The sequence below is a fragment of the Narcine bancroftii genome, chromosome 8 (genome assembly GCF_036971445.1).
Source record: "Narcine bancroftii isolate sNarBan1 chromosome 8, sNarBan1.hap1, whole genome shotgun sequence".
NCBI classification, from domain to species: domain Eukaryota; kingdom Metazoa; phylum Chordata; class Chondrichthyes; order Torpediniformes; family Narcinidae; genus Narcine; species Narcine bancroftii.
Genome location: NC_091476.1, coordinates 108634990 through 108662493, shown reverse-complemented (window position 1 = coordinate 108662493; position 27504 = coordinate 108634990). Strand labels below are relative to the sequence as shown.

General features: G+C 40.2%; 2 protein-coding genes and 1 long non-coding RNA gene across 20 annotated transcripts in view; 1 reads left to right on the top strand and 2 right to left on the bottom strand.

The window, feature by feature from the left end:
- Positions 1 to 22197, bottom strand: part of LOC138741159 (carotenoid-cleaving dioxygenase, mitochondrial-like) — an 88830-nt gene extending 66633 nt beyond the window's left edge. For 2 of the 10 annotated variants that reach the window (XM_069894804.1, XM_069894806.1), the window contains exons 1-5: positions 21574 to 22048; positions 19396 to 19464; positions 13818 to 13926; positions 9496 to 9547; positions 8595 to 8707 (exon numbers count right to left, since the gene is read on the bottom strand). In XM_069894804.1, coding sequence (XP_069750905.1) covers positions 8595 to 8707; positions 9496 to 9547; positions 13818 to 13926; positions 19396 to 19464; positions 21574 to 21726 — 496 coding nt within the window. In that variant the 5' untranslated portion in view covers positions 21727 to 22048. Of the gene's footprint in view, positions 1 to 435; positions 4393 to 8594; positions 8708 to 9495; positions 9548 to 13817; positions 13927 to 19395; positions 19465 to 19579; positions 20565 to 20592; positions 21541 to 21573; positions 22049 to 22091 lie in introns of those variants that run through there. The other 8 variants (XM_069894810.1, XM_069894812.1, XM_069894808.1 and 5 more) reach the window with 7 other exon arrangements.
- LOC138741161 (uncharacterized) lies at positions 991 to 17809 on the top strand. Of its 4 annotated transcripts, none has more exons than XR_011343365.1 (5): positions 991 to 1560; positions 4028 to 4130; positions 4468 to 4622; positions 4725 to 4819; positions 9335 to 9684. It is a non-coding gene; the product is annotated as an uncharacterized lncRNA (long non-coding RNA). The 4 variants fall into 4 exon arrangements; XR_011343363.1 differs by lacking the exon at positions 4028 to 4130 and adding an exon at positions 11143 to 17809 and having other exon boundaries at positions 1001 to 1560; positions 9335 to 9657; XR_011343364.1 differs by lacking the exon at positions 4028 to 4130 and having other exon boundaries at positions 1002 to 2188.
- Positions 22198 to 25935: 3738 nt separating the features above from the next.
- Positions 25936 to 27504, bottom strand: part of gkup (glucuronokinase with putative uridyl pyrophosphorylase) — a 66423-nt gene continuing 64854 nt past the window's right edge. For all 6 annotated transcript variants that reach the window (XM_069894798.1, XM_069894800.1, XM_069894802.1 and 3 more), the window contains 3 exons: positions 27414 to 27477; positions 26851 to 26922; positions 25936 to 26514 (listed from right to left, as the gene is read on the bottom strand). In XM_069894798.1, the coding sequence (XP_069750899.1) occupies positions 26446 to 26514; positions 26851 to 26922; positions 27414 to 27477 (205 nt within the window). In that variant the 3' untranslated portion in view covers positions 25936 to 26445. The remainder of the gene's footprint in view (positions 26515 to 26850; positions 26923 to 27413; positions 27478 to 27504) is intronic.

The window sequence follows — 27504 nt, the reverse complement described above, 5'->3', positions numbered from 1 at the left end:
TTGTTTATGTTAAAAAGTACTGTTTTTAAAGACGTGGCAAGTATTTTCACTGATAAATACTTTATATAAACACCTGCTGAGTTTTTCCAGCATTTTTCTGTTTATACTGCAATCACAGCACTTTTGTGCTTCTCTCTATTTGGATTAACCGATGGCCATTTTGATAATTAAAACACCTTCATGTTATAGTACATACCTATTATATATTTATCAGCAAGAAATTGTAACATCTATTTAATTGATTTGCTGCCACTTTTAACAAATTTAAGAAAGCATAAGGATAGCCCTCTCGCAGCTTCGCATGCAAGTTTCAAAAGTATCAAAATTCTTATTGTAAGCATAAGTGCTGAACCAGTATAAACAACATTCTGCAAGATATAATGTATAAAGCAATCACATTACAAAAATTCAATGTTCATTTTAAAAATGTCTGACCTGGAACAGCTTTTAATGCCGTGGTAGCTAAATGCGCAATGTCTTCCATAATAATCCAAAACAACTGCATCAACATTGACACGATCATCATTCTGTGAAGCTATGAAGAGTGTTGTGGCTTTCTGCCTACTGTTAAAAAAAGGCCAGGTTTACACAATTTTCTGTGAGCTTCAGCACTGTTTATTCACTTGTTTCACGGTCCGTATGTGAGATTCTGAATGCACTATTACACATGCATCACACAAGCTGCCAGCCTCACTCTGGTTTCAGTGTTCCAATGTTTCAACATAAAAGCCTTCGGGCACACTTCTAATGGTTTCAAAATAAAAGACCTGCTAATAGCAGCATTAAACATTACATCTCCCTTCAATAACAAAAATATCATGGTACAATCTTCTTGTGCAGAACAAACCCTTTTTTTTCTCCAATAGGTAAGTGTAACAAATCACATATGTAGTATACAAGTCACAATGCAGGTAAATGCAACAGGTCACATAACAGCTTGTTTTCCAATAGGGCAGCGTTCTTCGTTCACCCTTTCAGTCATTTATTAGTCAAGGACTTGCTTTGACTTAATGGCACGACCATACCTTGTGCGGGGATATGGCCCAGAGTGATCCGGTTTGCACACTGAATCAGGGTGAGGTTGCTGTTGCCCTTGTTCGCCTTGTCCAGTGATCAGGTCATCACCTGGTCCAGTGATCAGGTTGTCCTCGCTGATCTCAGGCTGTAGTAGGTTGGGTGTGGGCTTATCATCTCGGGTGTCGAGAAGGTGGCGTGGGTGCACCTGAAAGTCTGTCCGTCGCAGATTTCGATGTAGTAGCTTCGTGGGGTTTCTGCGGTTTGGATGACTCTTGCTGGTTTCCACGTACCATCTTCCTGCTGGAAGTGGATATGTGCTCCGGTGTGTCGTGTTGACAGCGGCCGAGCAGACTGGTCGTACTGCTGTTTCTGGCGTTGCTAGCAGTTCTCTCTCTTTACTTGCACTGTTCCCTGAGGGGCTACCTGAGGTTGTAACTGTAGTGTTGTCGTTGGTAAGATAGAGCGCAGCCTGCGGCTCATCAGGATTTGGGCTGGAGATTTGAAGCCGTCGACCGGTGTGTTCCTATACTCTATCAGGCTGAGGTATGGGTCTTTCTTGTCCTCTCTGGCCTTTGTGAGGATCGCTTTGCAGTTTGGACAGTCTTTTTGGCTACCCCGTTACTCTGGGGATAATGCGGGCTTGAAATGACATGCTTGAAACCCCATGACTCTGCAAACTGTTAGAATTCCCATGAGCTTATTACATGGCCCATTGTCGTTAACAACTTTTTTTTGGTATGCCGTGTCTAGCAAACCCTATTTTCATTTTATGGATTACAGCGACTGAGGTTATGCAGTGCTGGCGTTCAATTTCAAAGTATCTGCTGAGTTAGTCTCATATGACGATGTAGTTCTGAGTTCCAGGCAAATAGATCTATTACTACATCCTGCCATGGGTTCTCTGGAATCGCTTGTGAGAGAATGGGTTTCTTAGTGTTGGTGTTGCAGTGTGTTTGGCATATGTCACACTTCATTACTGTTTCCTCTATCTGTTGACTCATGCCTGGCCAAAACATTATGTCCCTAGCCCTGTGTTTGCTTTTCTCCACTCTAAAATGTCCCGTGTGAATGTCTGTTCTGATCTTTCGTGGAATAATTATCTTCTCACCCTTTAGAAGGATTCCATCGGACTCTGTGATCTCGTCACAGTAATTCCAGTATTCGCTGATTTGTGGGTGACACCTTTTCCTCATCTCCAGCCAGCCTGACCGAATGACCTGCTTGAGGGTGGACAGCTGCTTGTCCTGGGCTGTGGCTGCCTTGATGTCACCTAGCCAGTCAGCACTCACAGGAGCTGCACAGATGACAATGTGTATCTGGGTCTCCATAGCCTCGGATAGTGAACTGTCCTTGTCATCCATGGATTTTCTTGACAGTGTGTTGGCTGCTAGGATCTCTTTGCCCAGTCTGAGGATGAGTGTTATGCTGTATTTTTGTAGCACGAATATCATGCACTGTAGATGTGGAGGTGCGAGGGCTAGTGGCTTGCGGAGTATTGTCTCTAATGGCTTGTGGTCTGATTGCACAGTTGCGCGTCACCCTTAGGTGTATTCGTGGAATCTCTTACACCCGTATAGAACTACACAGAGCCCCTTTTCGATTTGGGGATAGTTTTGCTCTGTGTTATTAAGTAGCTTTGATCCATATGCAACCGGTCTGCCTTCCTGCATGATGGTTGCACCCAGGCCAGACGCGCCCACTTGGAGTGTCAATTCCTTCTCAGCATCGAAATAGGCTAACACTGGCCCCAGTTCTGCTGTGATTGCATCTTACATCTGCTGAAACACTTTCTCATAGGTTGTGTCCCATTTGAACTCTGTGTCACGTGTTACAAGGTGTCTGAGCAGTACACTCACCTTGGCCAGGATGGGAGCGAATCTGGCAAGGTAATTCATCATGTCGAGGATAGTCTCCAGCTACGCCTCGTTTTCTGACGGCTGCACGTCCCTGACGGCTTTCACCTTGAAAGGGTCTGGTTTCAGGCCATCAGCTATAAGTCTATGTCCGAAGTAGCTCACTTCGGACTCAAAGATGTGGCATTTGTCCAGGTATAGCCACACCCCTCTCTCTGGTCCGGCTGAGGATGACTCTGAGGTTACGGTCATGCTCCTCTCTTGTCTTTCCGAACACGATGATGTCGTCCACGATGCTAGCCACTCCACCGAGGCCCTCGTATGTTTCATCTACCCTCCTCTGGAACTCGTCCTGGGCAGACGCAATGCCGAAGAGCAGTCTGAAAAAATGATATCTGCCATAGATGGAATTGAATATAGTGGGCAGGGATAATTCCTCACTGAGTTTGATAGCCCAATAGCCCTATCTTGCATCTAAGATGCTGAAGAATTTTGCCCCAGCCAGTTTGGATGTTACATCCTCAAGTGTGGGTAAGGGATAGTATGGCCATAGTATTGCTTTGTTCAAAGGCTGTGGGTCCAGGCATACTCGGTGCTTGTATGTGTTTTGGCTTCTCACCGTTACCAGGACATTAACCCACTGGGCAGGCTCAGTCACTTCACAGATTATGCCGACCCTTTCCATGTTGTCTAACTCCATTCTTAAGCGTTCTCATAGGGCAAATGTTATCCTCCATGGCGGGCAAACCACTGGTGCTACGCTAGGGTCTATCATGAAACTGCACTCACCTTGGAATTCACCGATGCCTTGGAAAATATCTGCTTACTCACTCAGTACGTTGCACTCTTCCTCACTGTTGTCGGTGAGCGCATATACCACCTTGATGAGTCCCAGGGCTTTACACGTTCTGTAGCCTAGGATGAGTGGGCCGTTGCAGTCTATGATGTAGAACTTCTGGGTGGTTGACTTGTTCTTGTATCTTCCTACCAGGTTGCAGTAGCTGTTCACTTTCAGCAGATGCCCCCCGTAACAAAGTAGCTTACACTTGTCAGTCATTAGTGGTGTGCTGGGCATAAGTTTGTAAAAGTCTTTTGCAGGTATCACACTCGTTTGTGCTCCAGTATCCAATTTGAATGTCATTTTTTTTATTCTGTAGTCCCAGACCTATGCCTGCATACACACTATCCTCATCTTCCTTCTCTGATGTAATAGTACCCACAAACAGCTCTGAGTCAAAATCTTCATTCCCCTTTATGACAGTATGTACATCTCTGTGTCCTTTTCTGCTTGGAGCACGGGACTTTGACTTGCATGCTCTTGCAAAGTGGTTGAGTTTTTGGCACTTTAAGCACTGTTTTCCCTTTGCTGGGCATTCTGCTAGCTTGTTGTGGTGTCCTCCACACACACACACTGTATGCTTTATTAAACATCTTCGGGCTTTTGTTTTGCCTGCTGCCATTTCTTGCAATGTCTTCACTGCTGTCACTAGCCATGGCCTTGAGCTGCACCTGTGCTAGCTCATAGGAATGGGCTATTCGATTGCCTTATCTAGCATGAGCTCCGGCCCCTGACTAAGCAACTTCTCCCTTTCTCTAGGTGAGTTGGTAGAAAATACTATACAGTCTCTGACCATTTCTTCATTATTTGCATAGTTTGAGCTCAGTCACAAAATGCTCAAATGACTCACCACTCCCCTGTGTATTCTCGTGGAATTTGAACCTGGTGAATATGGGATTAGCTTTCGACGTGAGGTATGCTGAAAATCCATCACAATATGTTTTTAGCACTTTTGTATCGCCCTCACTCACCGTAAAAGTGTTGCTTATGTCCTGTCCTTTGTCCCCGATCCACAGCAGGAGATAAATGCATTTCTCCTCCTCCGTTCTCCCACTAAGCGGGCCTGCGAACATGAGCTCAGCATGCTGCTTGAATTGCCGCAATACATCAGGTAGGTTGAGTGATTCCCAGTCCAACCTTGGGGTAGGGACACCAAAGGCTTCCATTATTTTCTCTACCTTTTTTTTGAAGTGGGTTCCTTATTACTCTGACACCATATTGTGGCTTTCTGCCTACTGTAAAAAAAAGGCCAGGTTTACACAATTTTATGGGAGCTTCAGCACTGTTTATTCAATGTTTCACAGTCCGCATGTGAGGTTCTGCATTCACCATTACACAGGCATCACACAAACTGCCAGCCTCACTCTGGAACACTTCTAGTGGTTTCAAAATAAAATACCTGCTAATAGCAGCATTAAACATAACAGAGAGTTCATCAAAAATCTTGATCAATAGTCTCAGCAGGTTGTTAGCTATTATAGTATTCCTGTTTCACTGCGACAAGACTACCACCAGTAATTGCAAGTATCAAAATAAAAGACGGTCATGCCATTTCGTGCTTGCGTAGGCTGTGATGGAGCCATTTGGGAGAGTCAAACAAATCAGAAGAGTATTGGCTTCATTATACAAGTCACTTGCCACCAGATCTCTCAAGATGTGTATTACTGGAATGGACTGCAAACTATTCCAGAGGAGAGTGGGATTCCAGTTGAAAGAATGAATAGGGTAAGCAGAAAGGGCTTTAAAGTTTATCAAAGGAGAGAGTGGGGTGGGAAGTGGCAGGATAACAAATAGTTAGAGGCTGTATCAAAGTCAAGTAGAAGAATCTGAGTCAGAAAAGCCAGTGCGGTCATGATACCATCAGACAGGAGCAAAATTAGGCTATTCAGCCAATCGACCCTACTCCGCAATTTAATCTTGAGCTGATCCATTCTCCACAACTCCACTGCCTGGCCTTTTCCCCATAACCTTTGATGCTCTCCCTGGCTAATCAAGAATCTATCAATCTCTGCCTTGAATACACCCAATGACCTGGCCTCCATAACCACCTGTAGCAACAAATTCCACAGATTTACCACCCTCTGGCTGAAAAAATTCTGTTCTAAGCAGACGCCCTTCAATCTTGAAGTTGTGCCCTCTTGTTCTAAACTCTCTCACCATTGGAACCAACATCTGCATCTACTCTGTCCATCCCTTTTAATATTCAAAATGTTTCAGTGAGATCCCACCTCATTCTCCCAAATTCCAATGAGTACAGGCCAAGAGCTGTCAATCAACATATGATGACCTTTTAATTTCCAGAAACATCATGGTGAACCTCCTCTGAAACCTCTCCAATGTTAACACATCCTTTTGTAAATAAGCAAATCAAAACTCCTCTCAAAACTCCAAGCAAGATCTCACCTTATAAAGCCTCAACATCTCATCCTGCTCTTCCATTCTTCTTAAAATGAATGTCAGCATTGCATTTGCCTTCTTCACCACAGACTCATCATGCATGTTTACCTTCAGGCTATCCTGCATGAGAACTCCCAAGTCCCTTTGCATCTGGGTATTTTCAATTTTCTCCCTTTGGTGGAACTACTGCATAGCAAGAAAGGGTCGAGTCTCCTGATACCACCGACAAAGAGGGCCATGCCAAGCAGTCCTCTATAGTAAAATGGAAGTGGTATTTTGGTGACCGAGCAGAATCCGGTCCAGAAGGGATCATGTCATTTTCACAGGCCCAGGACCTAGTCCCAGACATACCCAAAATCGCTGTGTCCTGGGGCCACTTTTTCAACTTCAGCAAAAGTTGCAGGCCTAGTTCAGACGGTTCCAGCCACTGGAAAGGAGGGAAGAAATGTTGGGAAGCGGCAGCACTTCATCCCACCATGGGGGAAAATATTAGCGAAAGGGGTAGGTGGGTCCAGTCAATTTTCCAAGCTAGCAGCAGTAGTGCTTACCCTATGGGACACCACCAGGACTGTCTACATTTATACATACTCTTGGGTAGTAGCCAACGGTATGGCAGTATGGATAGCTCGGTGGCATAAAATTGGGTGGGACAGGAACACCGCTGTTTTATGTGGGATCAGGCAATGCACAGGAAAATTTCAGTACATCATGTGCACGTCCATACACACAAAAACATGAATGAGGCTAATCACAATGTCGCTGTGGACCAAGCTGCCCAAATATGCTTTGCCACTGCATCCCTTGATAAAACCAACCTCAGTTCATTAGCTATATGGACACAGCACAAACGTGGGCATTTAGGGGCCATTGATACACAACATTGTGCATAATTATTCAGGGTCGCCCTGACATTGGATCAACGTTAGGCTGCTATTGCTATTTGCCCTGTCAGAAGGTTGGCCCACGGGGCCATGTGGTTGGCCCACGGGGCTGCCAGGTTATATACGCTGTGGCACAGGAGTTGGTCAAATATGATTATATTGGACCACTCCCGTGCCAAAATTTAAAAAAAACAATACGCCTTGGCGATGGTGGACACATGACTCCAGTGTTCTGGAGGCCGTGCCCTATGAGAGGGCCAATCAGAATAGCATCATCAAAGGATTGCAGTACCTCTCCACCATCTCTGGAGTTCTGTGGGAGGTGCAATCCAATCAGGCCTCACACTTTACTGGAACTAAGATACAAAACTGGCTACATAAGCCGGTATCTCATGGCTGTTGCATATCCCCTACCATCCACAAGCATCAGGGTTAATGGAGCACATTAACGGTCTCCTCAAGCAAAAGATATGCATGCTGACACCTGATAACCCACTCAAGGCGTGGCTCGGTGTGCTGGAAGAAGCCCCACTGCACAGGGGGATTCCCGCTTTCCAGACATTTGGCCACATCTGTACATCAAAAATTGGACAAGATTGATCTTCATGACCCTGAGGAATCAGGTAGGGTATGGGTGCAGCAGCCACAAGGTCCTCCCAAAAAAAAGGGGAGGTAGTCACTCGAGGACTGGAAAGCACTCCCAGGTGCAACTGTATTAATATGTTATCACACTGATAAACACTCAGAGTGAAAAATAGCATCCACTCACCCACCTGGGAGAGCAAAGATCATTCGATTGGTATGGAAGACCACCCTGCAGATAACGACCACTTCAGCTACACATACAGCTGCAATTTCCCACACTAGTTATCAAAACAGACTGTTGCAATCCCGTCACTGATTTCAGCCAGCAACCAAGAAGAAACATTTGTCACCTATTATGCATAGTTATTGATTATCTTCATAGTGATTGCAGAGTAATGTGACTTCCAAGGGGTAGAATGTTGTGTGTGGAGGAAACGTGACTTCCCTGCTTGTCTGGAATGTATGTATTGTGGGTGGTCACATGTCCTCCCTGTCTGAAACATATTCGGAAGTCACATCACCTGTAAATCAAGGTTGAGCCCATTAGTGCACACTTGCCATTGGCTCATTTAATCCATGTTGGTATGGTCTCTCCTTCAAGAAAAGGACGCAATAAATCACATCTGAGCTGCTCAATAATAATTATAAAAACTTGGAAGTTGTAGTCCCCCAGTTCATATTTTCATGTTAATTTCTGCATTGATACTCTAGACATTTTACCTTTCCATAAAAATTTCCAAACCCATTTATTGAGTTTCTTAAAAAAATTTTTTGAGGTACTGAAATATGTAAGAAATAGTGAATTCTTGGAAAAATGTTTATCTTTATACAATTGACTGTCCCTATTAAAGGTAATAGATAATGTTATCCACTTTTTAAAATCCTCTTTAACTTTATTAACCAAAGGTAGGTAGTTCAATTTAAATAAATTCTTCAAATTATCATCTGTTCTAAACCCCAAATATTTGATCCCACTTTTCAGCCATTTAAACTGAGTATTTCATTAACATAACGTATGATCACCTTTTGTAAACAGAAGAACTTCACTTTTATCCCAATAGGTTTTCTTTTCCTTGATGGTATTTAACAGCACTGTGCACGCATTATCCCTGTTGCAACCTTCCCAAATGCGTCTTCTGTAAATAAAAGTCATTTACTGTCAGACTGTGTTCAAAGTCCTTGCTTTTGTGACTCATAGAACACTCACTCACAGCACACAGTAATAATTGGAAGGACTAGTGGTAAGTAATATCCATTTCATTCAATCACTTTCACTTTTCACTTGTCAGGAATATTAAAGTTAAATAGAAGTAAAATAGATAGCATATTTAGAAAGGAGATTACATGATTATAAAATGAAAACAATTGAAAGTTTGTGAAACGTTTATTTTTTCCCCTTGAAGAAGATCATAACATAAATCATCTTCTGGATTAATCTGAGTTTTCACATTAATTCCACTATTCTAATCTTGAGTTATTACAAATTGAGGAAACACATGGTATTTATGCTACTTTTTAAAATCTTGTCTCAAAGAGATTACACAAGGACAAACAATAGATCAAACAACACACAAAATGCAGAAGAATAAATACAAAATAAATTAAAGGCAAGTTCATTTAATACTTAATAAATCCAATATTATAGAACCTTTCTTTTCATAAATTTGCAAATCTTACAAGCAAGCAGAAAAATATCATTCTGTATGAAGAGCATTAGCAATCATGGTAAGCTTATGTCTTAGTCCTTCTTTCTTCTGTTTCAGGTATCTTTCCATGGCCTTGGCTTCTTCCAGAATTGTATTAAGTTGTTGGATATGCTTTGCATTCACTGCTGTTCTCTGACTTACATAAGCATCAAGAAAGATTTTACTAGACTCTGGATAAGATATTCAATTAATGTTTGTATTGAATGAAAAATAGTTACCTTTGAGTTTCTGAATATGTAGACAATAGAGTATTAATTATCTCATTGACATCTGTTGAAAAATATAAAGAGTGTAACTTGCAACAATTTTTCTCAACATAGCTCTCTGGGTTACAAATGACCAAATGTATTGGAATCTGACATTACACAAGTTCTCCCAAGGTAGTAATAATAAAATGTTTCATGTTATCATTGGTGATGATATACAGAATATACTCCATTATTTTAATTGAGAGCTGTGTGAGTGATGTTTTGATGAAATGAAAAAATTATAGCAAGTGTATGTAGAGAGATACACTATGGATAGTTACAGAAAAATGAATGTTTCTGATATGAGGAAATCAGCTGAAATTCATAAATATAGTTGCAGAAGACTATTCATCCCTCCAAACCTGCACCACCAATTAATATGGTCATGGCTGATCATGCAGCCTCAGTACCCTATTCCTGCTTTCTTTCTATACCCATTGATCCATTCAGTTGCAAGGACCACATCCAACCCCCTTTTGAAAATATCTAATAAACTGGCTCCACAACTTTCTGTGGTACGGAGTTCCACAAGTTCACAAATCTCAAGAGTGAAAATGTTTCTCTTCATCTCAATCCTAAATACTTAATCCTTATCTTAAACCATGACATCTTGTTCTGGATTGCCCAACTTCAGGAACATTATTATTGCATTGTATCTGTCCTTTCAGAAGTTGTAGGTCTTCATGAGATCACTTTTAATTCTTCTAAATTCCAATGGATATAACCCTAGTCTATCCAGTCTTTTTTTCATATATCTCAGCCTGGTGAGTCTGCATCTGCACCCCCACAACAGCAAAAATGCCCTTCTTCAGATTAGTAGACCAAGAACTGTACACAAGACTGAAGGTATCACCTCATCAAGGTCCAATATAACTACAGTAAGGCTTCTATATTCAAAGCCTCTCGCAATAAAGGCCAACGTGTCATTTGGTTTCTTCACCACCTGCATTCCAACCTTCCATATCTGATATATCTAGGTCTCGTTACACTTTCCTTTTCCTAATTGGCACTATTCAGATAGTGATTTGCCTTTCTGTTATTGCCACCAAAGTCAATAACCTCACATTTCACCACATTATACATTTTCCCACTCTCCTAATGTCCAAGACACACTGCAGCCTCTTGGTATCTTTATCACATCTCACACTGCTACCTTTAGTGTCATCTCCAAATTTAGAGATATCACACAATTCCTTCATCTAGATCATTAATATACTGCCTGCCAATTTGAAAAGGACCCATTTATAACTACTCCTTACCTCCTGCCTGCTAAACCATTCCCTTTCCATATCATATTTCATCCTATACCATGTTTTATCTTCTTACATTTTGCACACCAACCTCTTGTTCAGGACCTTATCAAATGCCTTTTCAAAGTCCAAATGCCCCAGATCAACTGGTTCACTGTTGTCCACACTACTGCTACATCTTCAGAAAATACTCAAAAATTTGTCAAGCATGATTTCCCTCTCACAAGTCTGTGCTCACTTGCACAAATCCTCTCAAAATGTGCAGCAATAACATCTATAATAATTGATTGCAGAATTTTCTGCACTACTAAAGTCAGATTAACTGGTCTGTAATTTTCTGATTTTTCTCTCCCTTCTTTCTTAAAAGAATTACTTTCCAATCCAAAGGAAATAATCCAGAGTGTAGAGAATGTTGGAAAATATTCACAAATGCATTCGCCATCTCCAGGGGCACCTTCTTAAGTACTCTGGGATGCAGACTATCAAGCCATAGGAATTTATCTACTTTCAACACAATCAATTTACCAAATGATTTCAAATCTGATGACAATTTCCATCAGATCTCTCGTATTCCTAGAATATTGTGTGTATCTTCCTTAATGAAGAAAGAACAAAATAATTTCATCCAGTTGGTCTCCTATTTCTTTGTCCATTGTTTTAAACTCGTATGTTTTCAAATGCAAATTCAGAGTTTAAAGGGATATAGGTCAAATGCAAGCAGGTAAAACTAGTGTGTATGGGACATTTTGGTCAGAATGGGCAAGTTGGTTCTGTTACTAATAAGTGACAGGTAAAATTTGGAGTAATGTTTGAGCCATTGGAAAAAAAAAATGGTCTATTTCCAACATCAAGTATAACATTTTCCAACAACATCATCCCCTAGCATTCAAATTTCTCCAGCCAACATCAATATATTTCATGATTGCTGTATATATTTCAGCTGCAAGACCCAACTCCCTCATTAACCTATTCTCTTTTCTTTCCTCTTAAAACGATACTTAAATCTTAGCGTTTTTCAACAAGGTTACCAGGAAAGTTGACAAAGGGAAGTTAGACAGGAAGATTTGAGCACTCGTATTCATGGTGAACTTGATTTGACAATGGCTGGACAGGAGAAGTCAGAGAGTAGTGGTGGATGATTTCTTCTCAGAATGGAGGCCTGTGACGAGTGCTGGGACTATTGTTGTTTGTCATTTATATCAACAATTTAGATGATAATGTGGTAAATTGGATCAGCAAGTTTACAGATGACACTAAAATTAGAAACATTGTGGACAGTTAAGGTTTTCAAAGCTTGCAGAGGGATCTGGACCAACTGGAAAAAATGGGCTGAAAAATTGGCAGATGGAATTTAATGCAGACAAGTGTGAGGTGTTGTATTTTGGAAGGACAAACCAAGAGAGGATATAAACATTAAATGGTAGGGCACTGAGGAGTGCAGTAGAACAGAGGGATCTGAGAAATTCAGATACATAATTCCCTGAAAGTGGTGTCGCAGGTGGATAAGGTTGTAGATTCAGATTTCAGATTTATTGTCAGATTATATCCATAACATCACATACAACCCTGAGATTCTTTTTTTTCCATCAAGGCTGAATTATCACTTGTTGGTAGTGCAAAAAACTACACAGCATATACTGTAAATAAAAAAGAACTGTAATCAGATAACAAACTGGCTGTGCAATACAGAGAGAACAAGAGAAAATCAATAAAATGCACAAGTAAGTCCTAAATGAATCCCTGATTGACTTTGTTGTTGAGGAATCTGAAGGTGAAGGGGTAGCAGCTGTTCGGCTACAGTGAGAACAGAGGGTGTGCTGGATGGTGTGGGTCCTTGATAATTGCTGCTCCTCTCCTATGCCAGCTTTTCATGAAGATGTTCTTAATAGTGGGGAGGGTTTTGCCTGTGAAGTCCTGTATTATGTCCTCTATTTTTTGCAGGGCTTTATGCTCAGAGGTATTGGAGTACCCATACCAGCCCATGATGCAGCCAGTCAGCACACTTTCCACCACATCTCTGTAGAAATTGCCAGGATTTCTGGTGATATAGCAAACCTCCACAAACTCCTAAGATGGCATGCTTTCTTCATGATGACATTAGTGTGCTGGGTGCAGAAAAGATCCACTGAGATAATGAGAACTTAATTTGCTCACGCTCTCCACCTGATTCCCCCAATGATCTCTGGATTGTAAAAAAGAGCTTTCGGCTTATTGCCCTTCATAAATCAAAGTATTGAGCACAGGAGTTAGGATACTATGATAAAGACATTGTATAAGACATTGGTGAGGCCAAATTTGGAGTATTGGGTGCAGTTTTGGTCAGCTAACTACAGGAAAGATATCAACAAGATAGAAAGAGTGCAGAGAAGATTTATTAGAATGTTGTCTGGATTTCAAGAACTGAGTTACAGGGAATGGTTCAACAGGTTTATTCCCAGGGGCATAGAAGATCAAGGGAAGATTTGATAGATTTATCTAAAATTATGAGGAGGATAGATAGAGTAAATGTAGGCAGGCTTTTTCCACTGAGGATAGGTGAGATACAAACCAGAGGACATGGGTTAAGGGTGAAATGGGAAAATTTTAAGGGGAAACACGAGGGGGAACTTTTTCCACACAGAGTGGTGGGAGTGTGAACAAGCTACCAGCTGAAGTGGTGAATGCAGGCTCAATTTTAACATTTAAGAAGAATTTGGACAGGTATATGGATGAGAGAGGTAATGAGAGCTGTGGACTGGGTGCAGATCAAGGCAACAACAAAAAAAAAACAGCGTCTAGAAACAGTCTGTTTCTGTGCTGTAATATTCTATGGTTTTAAAACCACTCCCATACATTTGAGAATGCCAAAACTTTTTTTGATCAGGTCCCATGTAAACCTAGGTTTTACTGCACTAAAGAACTGCTGTTGCTGCATCCATGAATTTTGGCCAAGAAAACTTTCCCAAAACTAAATTGTAACAATGTGTTTTAAGAAACATTCAAAGGACAGTACCATATAGTTGATCATTAAAAATAAAAAGTGCACTATTTGCACATTATTACCATGCACAAGTTTTTCCATTGATCCTGAATTAGAGTAACCTTCTCCATCTGAAGCAGAAGCCGAGGCTACATGCCGTTTGGTCTGAGCAGTTGTTGCAGTGTATTCATTCTGTGATATGCAAGTGACATAGGTATAACATTGCACCAAAACCTCAACCTCTGCAGCACATTTTTTTTTAAATCACTTTGGCAGTTATAAAAGAAAGTTTGAAATAGGTATGCAATTGATGGAGACAGAGAGATCCAGAAAGGGGAGAGTGTTGTCATAGATGGATCAGGTGAGATTGAGATCAAGGTGGAAATTGGCCACAAAGTGAATGAAGTTGACAAGCTCATCGTGGGTGCATGAAGCAGCCCCAATGGAGTCATCAATATAACAGAGGAAAAGTTGAGGGGCATTGCCTGTGTACGCTTGCAGCATGGTTTGCTTCAGAAAGGCCACAAACAGGCAAGCGTAGCAGGGACCCATGAGGGTACCCATTTCTACTCCTTTGATTTGGAGGAAGTGAGTTGAGTTAAAGGAAAAGTTGTTTAGAATGAGGACAAGATCTACCAAGCAGAGGAAGATGGCAGTAGAGGATGACTGTCAGGTCTCTGGTCCAGAAAGAAGAAAAGTGCTTTAAGACTTTCTGTATAGGGGATGGAGGTATAAAGGGATTTCGACATCCATCATGAAGATGCAGCCACAGCTGCAAACTCCAACCCTGACCCTGGCCACCTACCCAAAGGAGCTCCCGATGCGGTGGTCGCAAACTCCAACCCTGGCTCTAAATGCCTACTCACAAGGAGCTCCCAACACTTTGACTGCTGACACCAGTATTGACCCCAGCCACCTACCTGCAGGAGATCCCAACTCTTCAGCCATCGACTCTCATCTGGGCCCGGCTGCCCTTGTGCCACACTGAATTCAACCACGTGGCTCCCAAAATAGACTTCTAATGTGGTCCTGACCTCATTGCTGGATCCCTCTAATTACCCCCTACCTCTGACCTTCCCAAACCTCCACCTTCTCCTTCCCCCAACCCTCCACCTCCCCCCGATCTCTGCTACTCTACCCTCCCTAACCCTCCATTTCCTCCAAACAGCTCCCACTCTGAACCCTGCTTGGTCTTTACCATCCCCTTTGACCTTCCCCTCTCTTACATGGAGTGCTTGGTCCTCAGCAGAGACCTTACCTTTGCCAACCTCCTCCCACACCTTAAGGAGTACCACACATGCCATAATGCCGAAAGCTCTTTTTTACAATCCAATTGCTTCTGTCTCCGGGCCTACTTCCATGACCTTGACTCTCCACTCCCCCCCACCCAAAATCCCCTCTCCCACTTCACATTGTTCTGGCCCACTGCCACCCATGATCTTTTTATTTCCAACAACTACCAAGACATCTACCATCTCAATTTCACCACTCCCCTTTTGTATTCTAATCTTACTTCCTCCAAATGTTCTACCCTCCCATCTCTCCACAATAATTCCAACTTCACCATCAAACCCACAGAAAAGTGTAGTGCTCTTGTGGTCTGGTATACTGACCTCTACCTTGCCGAGGCCAGACGACAGCTCTTGGACAACTCCTCCTACATAGCCCTTCCTTAGTACCCAACCACTGCTCATCAAGCCACTGACTCCAACATTATCCCCAACCTCATCACCACTGGTTACCTCCCTCCACACAGCCTTTGACTTCCCACACTTCTCCTTTCTACCTTTTACAAAAACCCAACCCATCCAGATAGACCCATTGTTTCCACTTGCTCTTGCTCCACCAAACTAGTTTTTAATCTTTCCTTGACTATCTTTTCTCTCTTGGTTCAATCCCTTCCCACCTACATCTACAATACTTCACATGCCCTCCATCTTTTCAATGACTTCAGATTCCCCAAACTGGACCACCTCATCATCACGATGGATGTCCAATCCCTTTATACCTCCATACCCTATATAGGAGGCCTCAAAGCACTTCGCCTCTTTCTGGAACAGAGACCTAGCTAGTCACCTTCTACTATCACCCTCCTCCAACTAGCAAATTTGTCCTCATTCGAAACAACTTGTCTTTTAACTCATCTCACTTCCTCCAAGTCAAAGTCAAAGAAATAGATACCCACATGGGACCCAAATACACCTACCCATTTGTGGGCTTTATGGAGCAATCCATGCTCAAGCATACATAGGCAATGCCCCTCAACTATTCCTCCATTATATTGATGACTCCATCAGGGCTGCCTCATGTAACCATGATGAACTCATTAACTTCGTGGCTAACTTCCACCCCAAACTCAAACTCATCTGGTCCATCTTCGACAACACTGTCCCCTTTCTGGATCTGTCTCCATCTTGAGAGACAAGCTTTGACCAACATATATTACAAGCCCACCAACTCGCATAACTACCTCAACGACACTTCATTAAACCCTTTCCCCTGCAAGGATTCTATTCCCTTCTCTCAATTTCTCCATCTCTACCACATTTGTTCCCAAGATGAGGTCTTCCAGTCCAGATCTTCTAAAATGTCTGTCTTCTTCCACAAACATGGCTTCCCCACCACCACCATCAACTTAGCCTCACCCGAATCTCCTCCATTTCCTGCTCATCTGCCCTGACTGCCTCTGCCTCCATATGCAACCCCTTGTCTTCACCTACCATCCCACCAGCCTCCACATCCAACACATTATCTTTCATAATTTACAGCACTTACAACAGGATCCCACTACCAGACACATCTTCCCCTCTCCTCCCCTCTCTGCCTTCCATAGGGACTGCTCCCTCTGGACTCCCTCATGTGCTCATCCCTCCCCAACAATCGTCCCCACCACCCCCCCCCAAGGCCACACTTGCGCCCACACCTCCTCCCTCACCCAAAACAGGCCTTTCAAGTGAAGCAACACGTGTATCCGTAGGATTGATTTATTGCATCTGGTATTTCCTTTGTGGCCCATGTCTACATCAGAGAGACTAGGCAGACTGGGAAATTGCTTCGCTGAGCACCTTCATCTGTTTGCACCAGTGACAGAGACATCCCAGTAGCCAACCATTTCAGTTCTACATCACACTCACATGTCTGTCCATGGCTTCATGTACATTCCCATCAAGACCACCCATAAATTATCTGGGCACTCTGCAGCTGGGTGGCATTAACATTGCCTTTGTTGTTTTTGCTAACCTACTCTCCTTTCCCCCTGTCAGCTCTCAACCCCCTTCTATCTCTGATCTGACATTTTTCCATACCTTGATGAAGGGCTCCAGCCTGAAATGTCAGTTATGTATTTTTATCTTTACTATATAAAAGACACAGTTTGACCTGTTGAGTTTCTCCAGCATTGTGTTTTAATTCAACCAAGGTGTCTGTAGGCATTCATGTTTTACTTATGAGCAGATTATAGCAATTAGCATTTAAGGTAAAACTGGAAAAATCAGATTTCAAATATCTTGTCATACAATCCTGAGATTCTTTTTCCTGTGGGCCAGGCAGAATTACAACTTATTGGTGGTGCAAAAAAAACTGTATACAATTTACATATTTAAACAAATATAAACAATACAGAGAGGAAAAAGGAAACAAACAATAAAGTGCAAAAGTAAGACTCCTTAAATGAATCCCTGACGGAGTTTGTTGTTGAGGAGTCTGATGATGGAAGGGTAGCAGTGGCTCTGAACCTGGTGGTGCGAGTCTTGTGGCACTCATTGGTATACCTCTTCCCTGATGGTAGCAGTGAGAATAGAGCATGCACTGCGTGTAAGGGTATGCAATAAAGAAAAGCTAAGCGAGCATCTTTATTGATTATAATTAATTAGAATTCTTAGTAATTTACAGTTTGAACTGTCTCAGATTCCTTTGTTTTGAATTAAAATATTCTTTGGATGATCTATTGTACTCATCCTGATTCTTTTAAAAATCACGTTACTGGGTAGTTCTCTATGAGAACCATTAGATACTTTCTTCAAGAGAAGAGCAATATTTTGCTTTGGATAGGCTGATGCATTCAGATGTTTTTAATATGGAGTCACTTACTTTATTTTTATGTTTAGAAATACAAAAAAAAATCAGAAGAAGAAATCTACAAAACTTTAAACACCTATGAATGTGAATTAGTGTTTTAGAACAGGCAAATTCTCAATATTCATTATTTGTGCTCAAAGCAAAGTTTTTCATTCAATCGAAATGTGACTTTATGTGTGGCATATCCAAAACGATGTTACCAATGAACAACTGCCCACTCTTCTACCATTGAAGGTTTTACATTAAATATAATAGCCTATCCATTTAAAATCACATCTTACCAGCAAGAAACGTGTGATCATATCATTTATTCAAATATAGAATAACATTTTTCAGATTATCAAATATGATTTATTTGTCTGAAACCCATTATTACCTAAATTTTCAAGAGATTGTTGCATGAAAGGCCCAATTTGAAACTATACATGCTTAATCCCATATTGAAACTGTACGCAATAATAAACAAAAATAATGTTGGAAACATTCAGCTGGCAACCACAAAAGGAAACAAAAATACATCAAAAGCAGTAGACTTTCTTCACAATGTGGAATACTGATTTAATTAGGAAGTCTCAGCATTTAACCCTATAAAATTTGTTTCTGGGAGAAATAATCAAAATACATTCTTTCAAAATGTATTAGGATGACTACCAAAGAGATTTTTCTCAAAGCATGATCCATTATAAAATTGGAGACAAAAAAAATTGTTCATTCCTTTGGGTTCTTAAGGACACTTTTTAATTTAATTAAATGAAGTCTAAAATTAATCAGAAATGGAGAAAGGAAATACAGGTAGATGAACTAATACAGAATTAATGATGTTTAAATTTTAAATCAAAGATTTATCTACAGTAGAACCCCTGATGACCGGCACCTATGGGAATAGTTAGATGCTTAAGATTGCATGTTGCGTGATTGGTGAACTAACCAAAATGGAACGCCAATTTTAAATTTTCGCTTTTTTTAATCTATTTCTGCAATTTTTTTTTCCCAGTTGCTTGAATTCCAGATAACTGGAATTTTACTGTAATTAATTATCAGTGTCAAAGCCAAATGCTCAAGTTCTGTGTCTGAAGTTCATTAACCATTTTATTTAATGCAAAAGTTGCTTCAATGAATTTTTTTCTGCACTATCTAAACAAAGCACCCATGTAGGAAACTGCAAAATTACTTGGTGGTAGAATCATATGTTGAAAGAAAATTCTGAATTAAATGAGTCAAAATGGAGTTGATTGGTTTAAAGAAGCTGAAAGACAGGATGGTGGGGGCTTGAAATTCACTGCCAAAATGGTGGTAAATGGTGGTAAAAGCAGAAACATATCACATAGAAATAGTATTTGGATGTGTTCTTGAAAAAGAACATCTTATGTGGCTATGACCAAGCACTAGAAAATGGGATTAGGCCAAAGGACACGGGAACATACTGCAGATACGAATAACTTAAATAATTTGATCACATTATTTGTTGTTAGGATGTGATTTAGATGCATACATTTTCTTTGCATCTTCCTTATCCAATATTTTACCAAGGCTTGGCAAGACAAAATCTTTAATGAAAATTGTATGATAGGTTGGCTTACATACCTCCATTTCTTTACCACGTTTTTCCCCTTTACTTTCAGCAAATTTGATTAGAACAGCTGACATCTGATTCTAATTAAGTTGAAACAGGTTCTTGTTATAATTTCTATTTTTGTAGCAGAAACAATTCTTGATATTTGCATAAACAATATTTGATATTTCCATGCATAACCACTTCTGACTTTACCTTTTCTATCATATATTTTTAAAAAACATAGCAAATGCATATTTTCCATTGGACAAACATGTGTTCTTCCCAGGATGCGCGCTCAAATATATAAATTTTGCATAGAACAGTCTAGCATGGGAACAGGTCTTTCAGCCCACGTGTATGTGCCAAGTTGACATCCATATGACCATAAGACATAGGAGCAGAAAAAGGATATCAGGCTTATTAAATCTTTCCCACTATTTAATCATGAGCTGATCTATTTTCCCACTCAGCTCCATTGCCCGGCCTTCTCCCTATAAACCAAGATGCCCTGGCTAATCAAGAACCTATCAATCCTGCCATAAATACACTAATACAAATATCCAAATCAAACGAAAATTCTGCTGCTTGCTCTTGATAGATATATCTTCTTTTCCTTCATATTCATGTATCCATCTATAAGCTCCACCATTACCACCTCTCACAATCTGTGCAAAATATTTGTCCTGCAAATTTCTCCTGAACTTCACTCCCCTCACCATAAACTCATGTCCTCTTGTATGTGTCACTTTTGCCCTGGAAAAAAACATTCTTACTGTCCACCCTGTCAATGCCTCTCCTAATTTTATAAATCTCTATCACATTTCTCCTCAGCCTCCTACTTTCCAGAGAAAACACAATTTTCTACCATCTCTCCAAGTCATACCCTCTCCCAATCATACCCTCTAAACCAGGCAACATCTTAGTAAACCTCTTCTGTACCCTTTCCATAGTCTCCTCATCCTTCCTAAAATGGGATGACCAAAACTGCAAACATTTATTACAAGGATGGCCCAGCCAAATTTTTATATAGCTGCAACAAGGCTTCCCTACTTTTATACTCAATGCTCTCCCCAATGAAGGCAAGCATGCCTTTTTTAAACCTTGCATAGCCACTTTCAAGGAGCTATGTACTGGGGCCCCAGATCCCTCTGCATATTAATGCTTTTAAGCGTCATGCCTTGAACTGTATACAGTCCCCTTACATTTGACCTCCCAAAGTATAATACCTTACACCTGTCTTCTTCTTCTTCTCTTTGGCTTGGCTTTGCGGATGAAGATTAATGGAAGGGTAATGTCCACTTTAGCTGCAGGCTCGTTTGTAGCTGACAAGTCCGATGCGGGACAGGCAGACACGGTTGCAGCGGTTGCAAGGGAAAATTGGTTGGTTGGGGTTGGGGCTAGGTGTTGGGCGCCGCACTGTGAGGCGCCAAGATGCACGGTTTGAGGCGATATCAGCCCACTGGTGGTGGTCAATGTAGCAGGCACCAAGAGATTTCTTCAGGCAGTCCTTGTACCTCTTCTTTGGTGCACCTCTGTCTCGGTGGCCCAGTGGAGAGCTCGCCATATAACACGATCTTGGGAAGGCGATGGTCCTCCATTCTAAGACATGACCTACCCAGCGCAGTTGGATCTTCAGCAGCATGGATTCGATGCTGTCGGCCTCTGCCATCTCGAGTACTTCGATGTTAGGGATGAATTCACTCCAATGAATGTTGAGGATGGAGCGGAGACAACGCTGGTGGAAGCGTTCTAGGAGCCGTAGGTGATGCCGGTAGAGGACTCATGATTCGGAGCCGAACAGGAGTGTGGGCATGACACCGGCTCTGTAAACGCTAATCTTTGTGAGGTTTTTCAATTGGTTGTTTTTCCAGACTCTTTTGTGTAGTCTTCCAAAGGCGCTATTTGCCTTGGCGAGTTTGTTGTCTATCTCGTTTAGACACCTAAATGTGTTAACTCTTTGCCCATATTTGTAACTGACTGGTATCGTTACATTATTTGATAGCCCTCCTCACTATCCACAACTGTTATATTCTTTGATAGCCCACCTCACTGTCCATAATCTTTGTATCGCCTGGTAAGTGACTAACCCACCCGCATACATTTTCATCAAAGCCATTTATATATCAAAACAGGGATCCCAACACCAATCCCTGTGGAACACAACTGATCACAGGCCTTCAGCCTGGATAACGCTCTTCTATCATTACCTTCTGTTTCCGATGGCAGAAAACCTGCATCCAAACTATCAATTCACCATGCATCCCATGCATGTGCACCTTCTGAATCAAGGCTACCATGAGGAGCCTTGTGAAACTCCTTTCTAAAGTCTCTGTACATAACATCCACTGGACTCCCCTCATCAACCACCTTTTGTCACCTACTCAAAATAAACTAATTTTGGTAAGACATTCTTCTTGGGCCACTGAATAGTTGTTTAAACTAGTGTATGGGTAGGACGCTCAGAAACAGGCTGCAAGAGAAATCTTGAAGGGCCAGAGATTCATGCATGGGACCAAAATGGGGAGCATTGTCGTAATTGGATTAACACAAGGTTGACGAAGGTATTGGGTGAAAGTCACTCAAAGATAAAACGGTTTAAATAAAAACAGCCTAAATTCGAGAATCTGAAGTGCAGGGTTCCACAATACGGCGAGAGGAGAGCCATTGCCACAATGCCTTTGGTCCAGTTCTGGAGCGACTGAAAGGATCGGACTTCCATACCTACCATCCAACCAGTGGAAAATTCTATCAACCCGAGGTGCGCAAGTTCAAATCCAACTGCCACCACGCGAGCGAGCGACTGCACATGCGCAGCATCCAATCCTCGGTGGCCAACCAGGCGTCCGTCACGCATGGGCTCGGCCTCCCCAGGATATTTCCCACGGGGGCTGTGAGCGAGAGTACGCGCATGCGTACTGCAGAAAACCTCTCCTGGGGACGAGCACGTTGGGACCTGACAACTCTCCTCTCCGCGACCATTTCAGTTTTAAGTGGGTTTCTTGTTTAAAGTATAGACTTGGGATCTGTTTTCCAACTTTTTTTTCTTATATAAACATTCTGACTCACTTGTTTTTCAATGAAATGGTTGCTTCCATAAGAAAAATAATGATTTTAATTCATTGAATCCTACCTTGATATGGGGCTCAAACCGAAACGTTGGTGATGTATCTATCTTTGCAACATACAATGCTGAGTTTCTCCAATTTACGTGATTTTAATTCAACGTTTATGCATTTTTAATAAAAGAGCTGCTGGTTAACCTTTCAAATGAGAATTTTCCAGAAAGTTGTTTTTTGGAAGACGACATCGACCTGATTGTATTCAAAAGACACTTCCCAGATAAGAGCTCCAACAAACTCCTCCTCAGACAGAAAAGAATTCCATTAGTCCTCATCTTTCACCCCATGAACATCTGCATCTAGTATATCATCCTTCACCATTTTTGCCAGTTGCTATATGAGCCCACCACCAGCTTCCCCTCTCCCAACCTTTCAACAGTGAACACTCTCCATGATGCTCTGGTTCACTCTTCACTCTCTCCCCACCCACCCCTGTGTCCCCTGTCCCAACCGCAGGAACAGGAATGCATTGCTATACCACCTCCCACATCACCAACTAGAGATAATACAGCCCTTCCAGATGTGGCAGAGATTCATGTGCACTTCCTTCACCCTCATCTATTGCATTTGCTGCTTCTCATGTTCTCCTCCACATTGGTAAGACCAGGCATGACTGTTTTGCAGAACACTTGCACTGTCTCCTTAGGACATTTTGAGGTTGTGGCCACACATAACTTTAGCTCTTTTTTCCACCATGTTTAATATGACCTCCACTGCCACAGTGAGGCCAAATTGGAAGCACAACACATACTCCCAGGCAGATTTTCATATTTCAGGTAACTAATAGTCTGTGTTCCTTTCCCATTCCTATCAGTCCATTTAGGTTATTTCTCAATTTGTTCACCTTTTCATTTCCATCTGTCCATCACCCATACAATCAACTGGATTTCTTCTCCTCGGCCCACCTTCTCTTTCCCTTCTCTAAGCTGGTTCCATTTATTACCTTCCATTCTCTTTCCAGTCATTGTACAAATAATCAATACACAAGTCTGCAAGAAAGCAGAGACTGAAAAACAAAAGCCACTTCTAGGTACTCTGTACACATAATGTTGAAACTGAAAGAAGCCTGTCTCAGATTAAGAACATGGCATGGAAGGAAAGTTGATCATCAATTCCATCATGCCTTATATTAGTGGTCAGATGTTTAATAATAAATGACAGCCTCCCCACCATTAAAAATGGCTATCATCACTTTTTGTTTTAAATCAGAATACTTTGTTACAATGGCCTATAATGTAGTCATATTTTATGAAATGAAAACACCTTACAAATTTAACACTTTAACCAGTCACTGATGGATGTTACAACTATAATATAGCAAATATGCCATTGAATACAGCAGAAAACAAATACAAATGACAATGTTTTATATTATTGTAATTATGCAGAATATCTAGAATAACAGAACTGCAGGGCAAGAACATCACTGGACTAAATACCAACTTTCTGTTTTTCTCATAATATGAGTCTCAAATTTTAGATTCTGTCAATCAATTTGTGAAGTTCTTCACAAAATAACTATGTCAGAATGTGTTTAGCAGATTAAAACATGAGCTGGGTAACAGAGTACAGACTTTGTCCAAGTTCCTATTGTAACAGCTATCACTCAAAATATGATAATTTGTTGTTACAAATTACAAACTACAAAACTTGTTTCTTCAAAAGAGTCAGTTTAATACTATACAATTCTTGTTTTGTTATATGGCACAATCATGTAGAATTAGTCATTAACTATATCAAACTTAAGACAGGAAATAATTTTATTTTAAAAAAAATCAATACATAAATAGAGCCAGTCAGCTAAATATCAAAGAACATTGTTACACAGTTCTACAATAAATCATTATGTATATTACATTAAAATTGTGGAAGAGTTCCAATAATTGTGATTCTTATTTCAACATCATAATTCCTCATGATATAAGAAACCATTCATCTGTTCCATTTCTCAAACCTACTCTCACACAGTCCCATTAACTTTCACTGATTCTCTTATCACACACTTTACAATTTACAGCAGCCAATTATTAGTCAACATAGTTTAGGATATGAGGAAGGGGAGGTATAAACCGGAGCATCTGGGAGAAACCTGTAGAGTACCAGCGGAAAAATGCCAACATCACACAGACAGGACCACAAAACAGGAGTGCCTGAAGCTTTCTAAAGAAAGTGACAACTGCCAGCTTCAAAACATTTTTTAAATGGCAGCTTATTTCCCTCTTTTTTGTTTGAAATTGAGAAATTGAGCCACTATTGCCTTTCCTGTAGTGAGTGTACTAGGTGCTAAGCAAATGCCTACCAGATGACAGGAAAATTATTTATGAAACTTTCTTTTTGGGAATCTATCTAATCTTTGGGTTCAATTTACATTTGTAGAACAATTTTAGATTTTTCTTGAATACACATTTAGATTACATCTTTATGCAGTAAAAACCACATGCCAGAAATCTGGACCACCTGAGAATCCTGACTTCTCGAGAACTCTTGGCTTTTGTGTGTGTTAATGCATAAGCATCACAGATACACTTTGGCAACAAGTAACTACAGGAAAGTCATAGAAATGTAAGAAAATATATATATTTGTTATTTTGTACTTAGTATTTTATATGAAAAATTGTTTCTTAATAAATTATCAAAATTCACCCATTTATTCTCCTTAAATTTGAATTTTTTTTCTTTTTTAAAAATATTTTTATTGATTTTAATAAAGGACATACAAATAAAAAGGGTACAATTCAATAAAATAGTGTGGACAGTTACATAAAGTAAATAAGATATTCTGTATATCACTAACTTATATAGATTGTAAATTATATCCATAATTCATATTCTAAATAACATATACCTAATAGTACAAAAAAAGGAGGAAAAAATAAAATGGTAGAGAAGAAAAACTCAAACCCTTACTTAACTGCATGACTGGTACTAAAAGAAAAGCAAAGGTAAAAAAAATGGAAAATTTTATTACATTGGAGTAAAATTATAAAGTAAGTTAGTGAGTCATTAATGACTCTATAACTTCTGGAATATTATCTCTAAATTATTAATTGAATAATTCATCTTTTCCATGTTTAAACAAGACATGATGTCACACAACCACTGATCATGGGTGGGCGGAGCAGCATCCTTCCACATAACTAAAATTGCACACCTCGCCAAAAGAGAGATAAAAGAAATGGTGCGACTCTGAACCAGAGATAAAGAAGAATTATTACCTCTTCTTGTACCAAAAAGAGCCACCAAAGGATTCGATGTTAAATCTGTATTGAATTTTTTTCATTATGTATCAAAAACCTCTCTCCAGTATTTTTCTAGACTTGAAAAAGTGCAGTTCATATGAATTAATGACACTTCTCTGCTTTTACACCTGTCACACCAGGAAGTCATATCGGAATAAAAGTGAGATAACTTATGCATGGGAACAAGATTTAAATTTGATTATATCAGATGTGGATTGGGAAACGATTTTTAATAGCTCTTTATTTTGTGCTCGACATTCTCTATTACAATTCAAAGTACATAGAGTGCATTTGTCTGAGGCTAAATTTGAACTTTAAAAGCACTGCCCAAGAATCTGGAAAATCTGAAATTCCAGACCGATCTAATCCTCATGCAGTCTGGATTTTAAGACTTTTACCATATTTACTATATAATCTTGTAGTCCACTGAAAACTTGAGACTGATAAAAGCTACCAAAAACTTACACGGGATAAAAAGACATTAATGACATTGGGGAATTGCTTTAAGGAATCAATTTCAATTATGTTTACTGTGCAATTTCTTAACTACATACATGCACTGGCCAGCTGAATACAGACTGAAAGCAAGATAAAACTATTGAATAGAATACTAAAAACATTTACAAATAGCTCCATAAATTGTAATTTGGCTCTGTAATTCAAGCTAATTATTGCAGTTATTTTTTTGATTAGAAAATTTCTTCTCTCATTTATTAAAAATTCAAGGAGCATACGGAACAACATCACAGATCACAAACCCAGCTTCTTGGAAAGCCTCCTTTAGTTCAACCTGTGATGAAAATGAAAAGGCAAAAAAGCAATTTAATGGTACTTGTTGGGAAAAAAAAGGCTCAAAAAATGTAGATTTATTAACTCATATAGCCAGGAAATGTCAATGCTACAAAACTCTGATTTTTTGTTCAATGCTCAAAGCATGGGACATCATCAGCAAGACTGTCATTTATTGCCCTTTGCTAGCAGATCTTTTTTATTAAATTGAAATTTAAATGTTGCACTGAACTGTTTATTACGACAAAAAATGTAAAGGGAGTTCACTTCAGTTCTTCATTTATCTTATAAAACCAGCAACTGATTTAACTTGATGCATAGATTTATTTGAACATACCAGGTTGTCAGGATCCAAGCAGAGACCAATCACTGCTCCTCCACTGCCAGGTAACTTCACTACTGAGCCAAACTGCAAAAAGAACGGATGCACAGGTAACAATTCACTTTTCTTCTGGTTTACTATCTGAATACATCAAACGATTGAAGAATTACATTCAAAATTACTCCAGAAGACATGCTAACACTGGTTGCTATTGAAGTGCGAGGTAAATTTTGTTACTTTAAATATTAAAATGTTAGATGGATTCATTAGATCCCAATTACCATGAGATAATCTTGAAACTATTTTTTAAAAGCACAATTTTTAGTTAATTTTCTGTAAAACACCTCAGAATAAAACAGCTTATTATTGTTCATTAAGCCACCCGAAAGTAAATTAAAAGTGAAGCCACAGCATAAAATGTCTTCAATGGGATAACAATAAATTTTATGACTATTTTACAACTGGATCTTTATTTCTTGTTATCACATGGCTGATTCTGATTAAATGCAATTACTATACAGGAACAGAAGAATAAATAGATTTTAAAAATCTTGCTCTGAAGCGGTTTCAGTGAATACCTTTCTGCCAAGCTGCACCATCCTCATATTTCCTTCACCCAAACAAGCGTCAGTGTATATAGACCTTAAATAAGCAGAACACATTTATTTT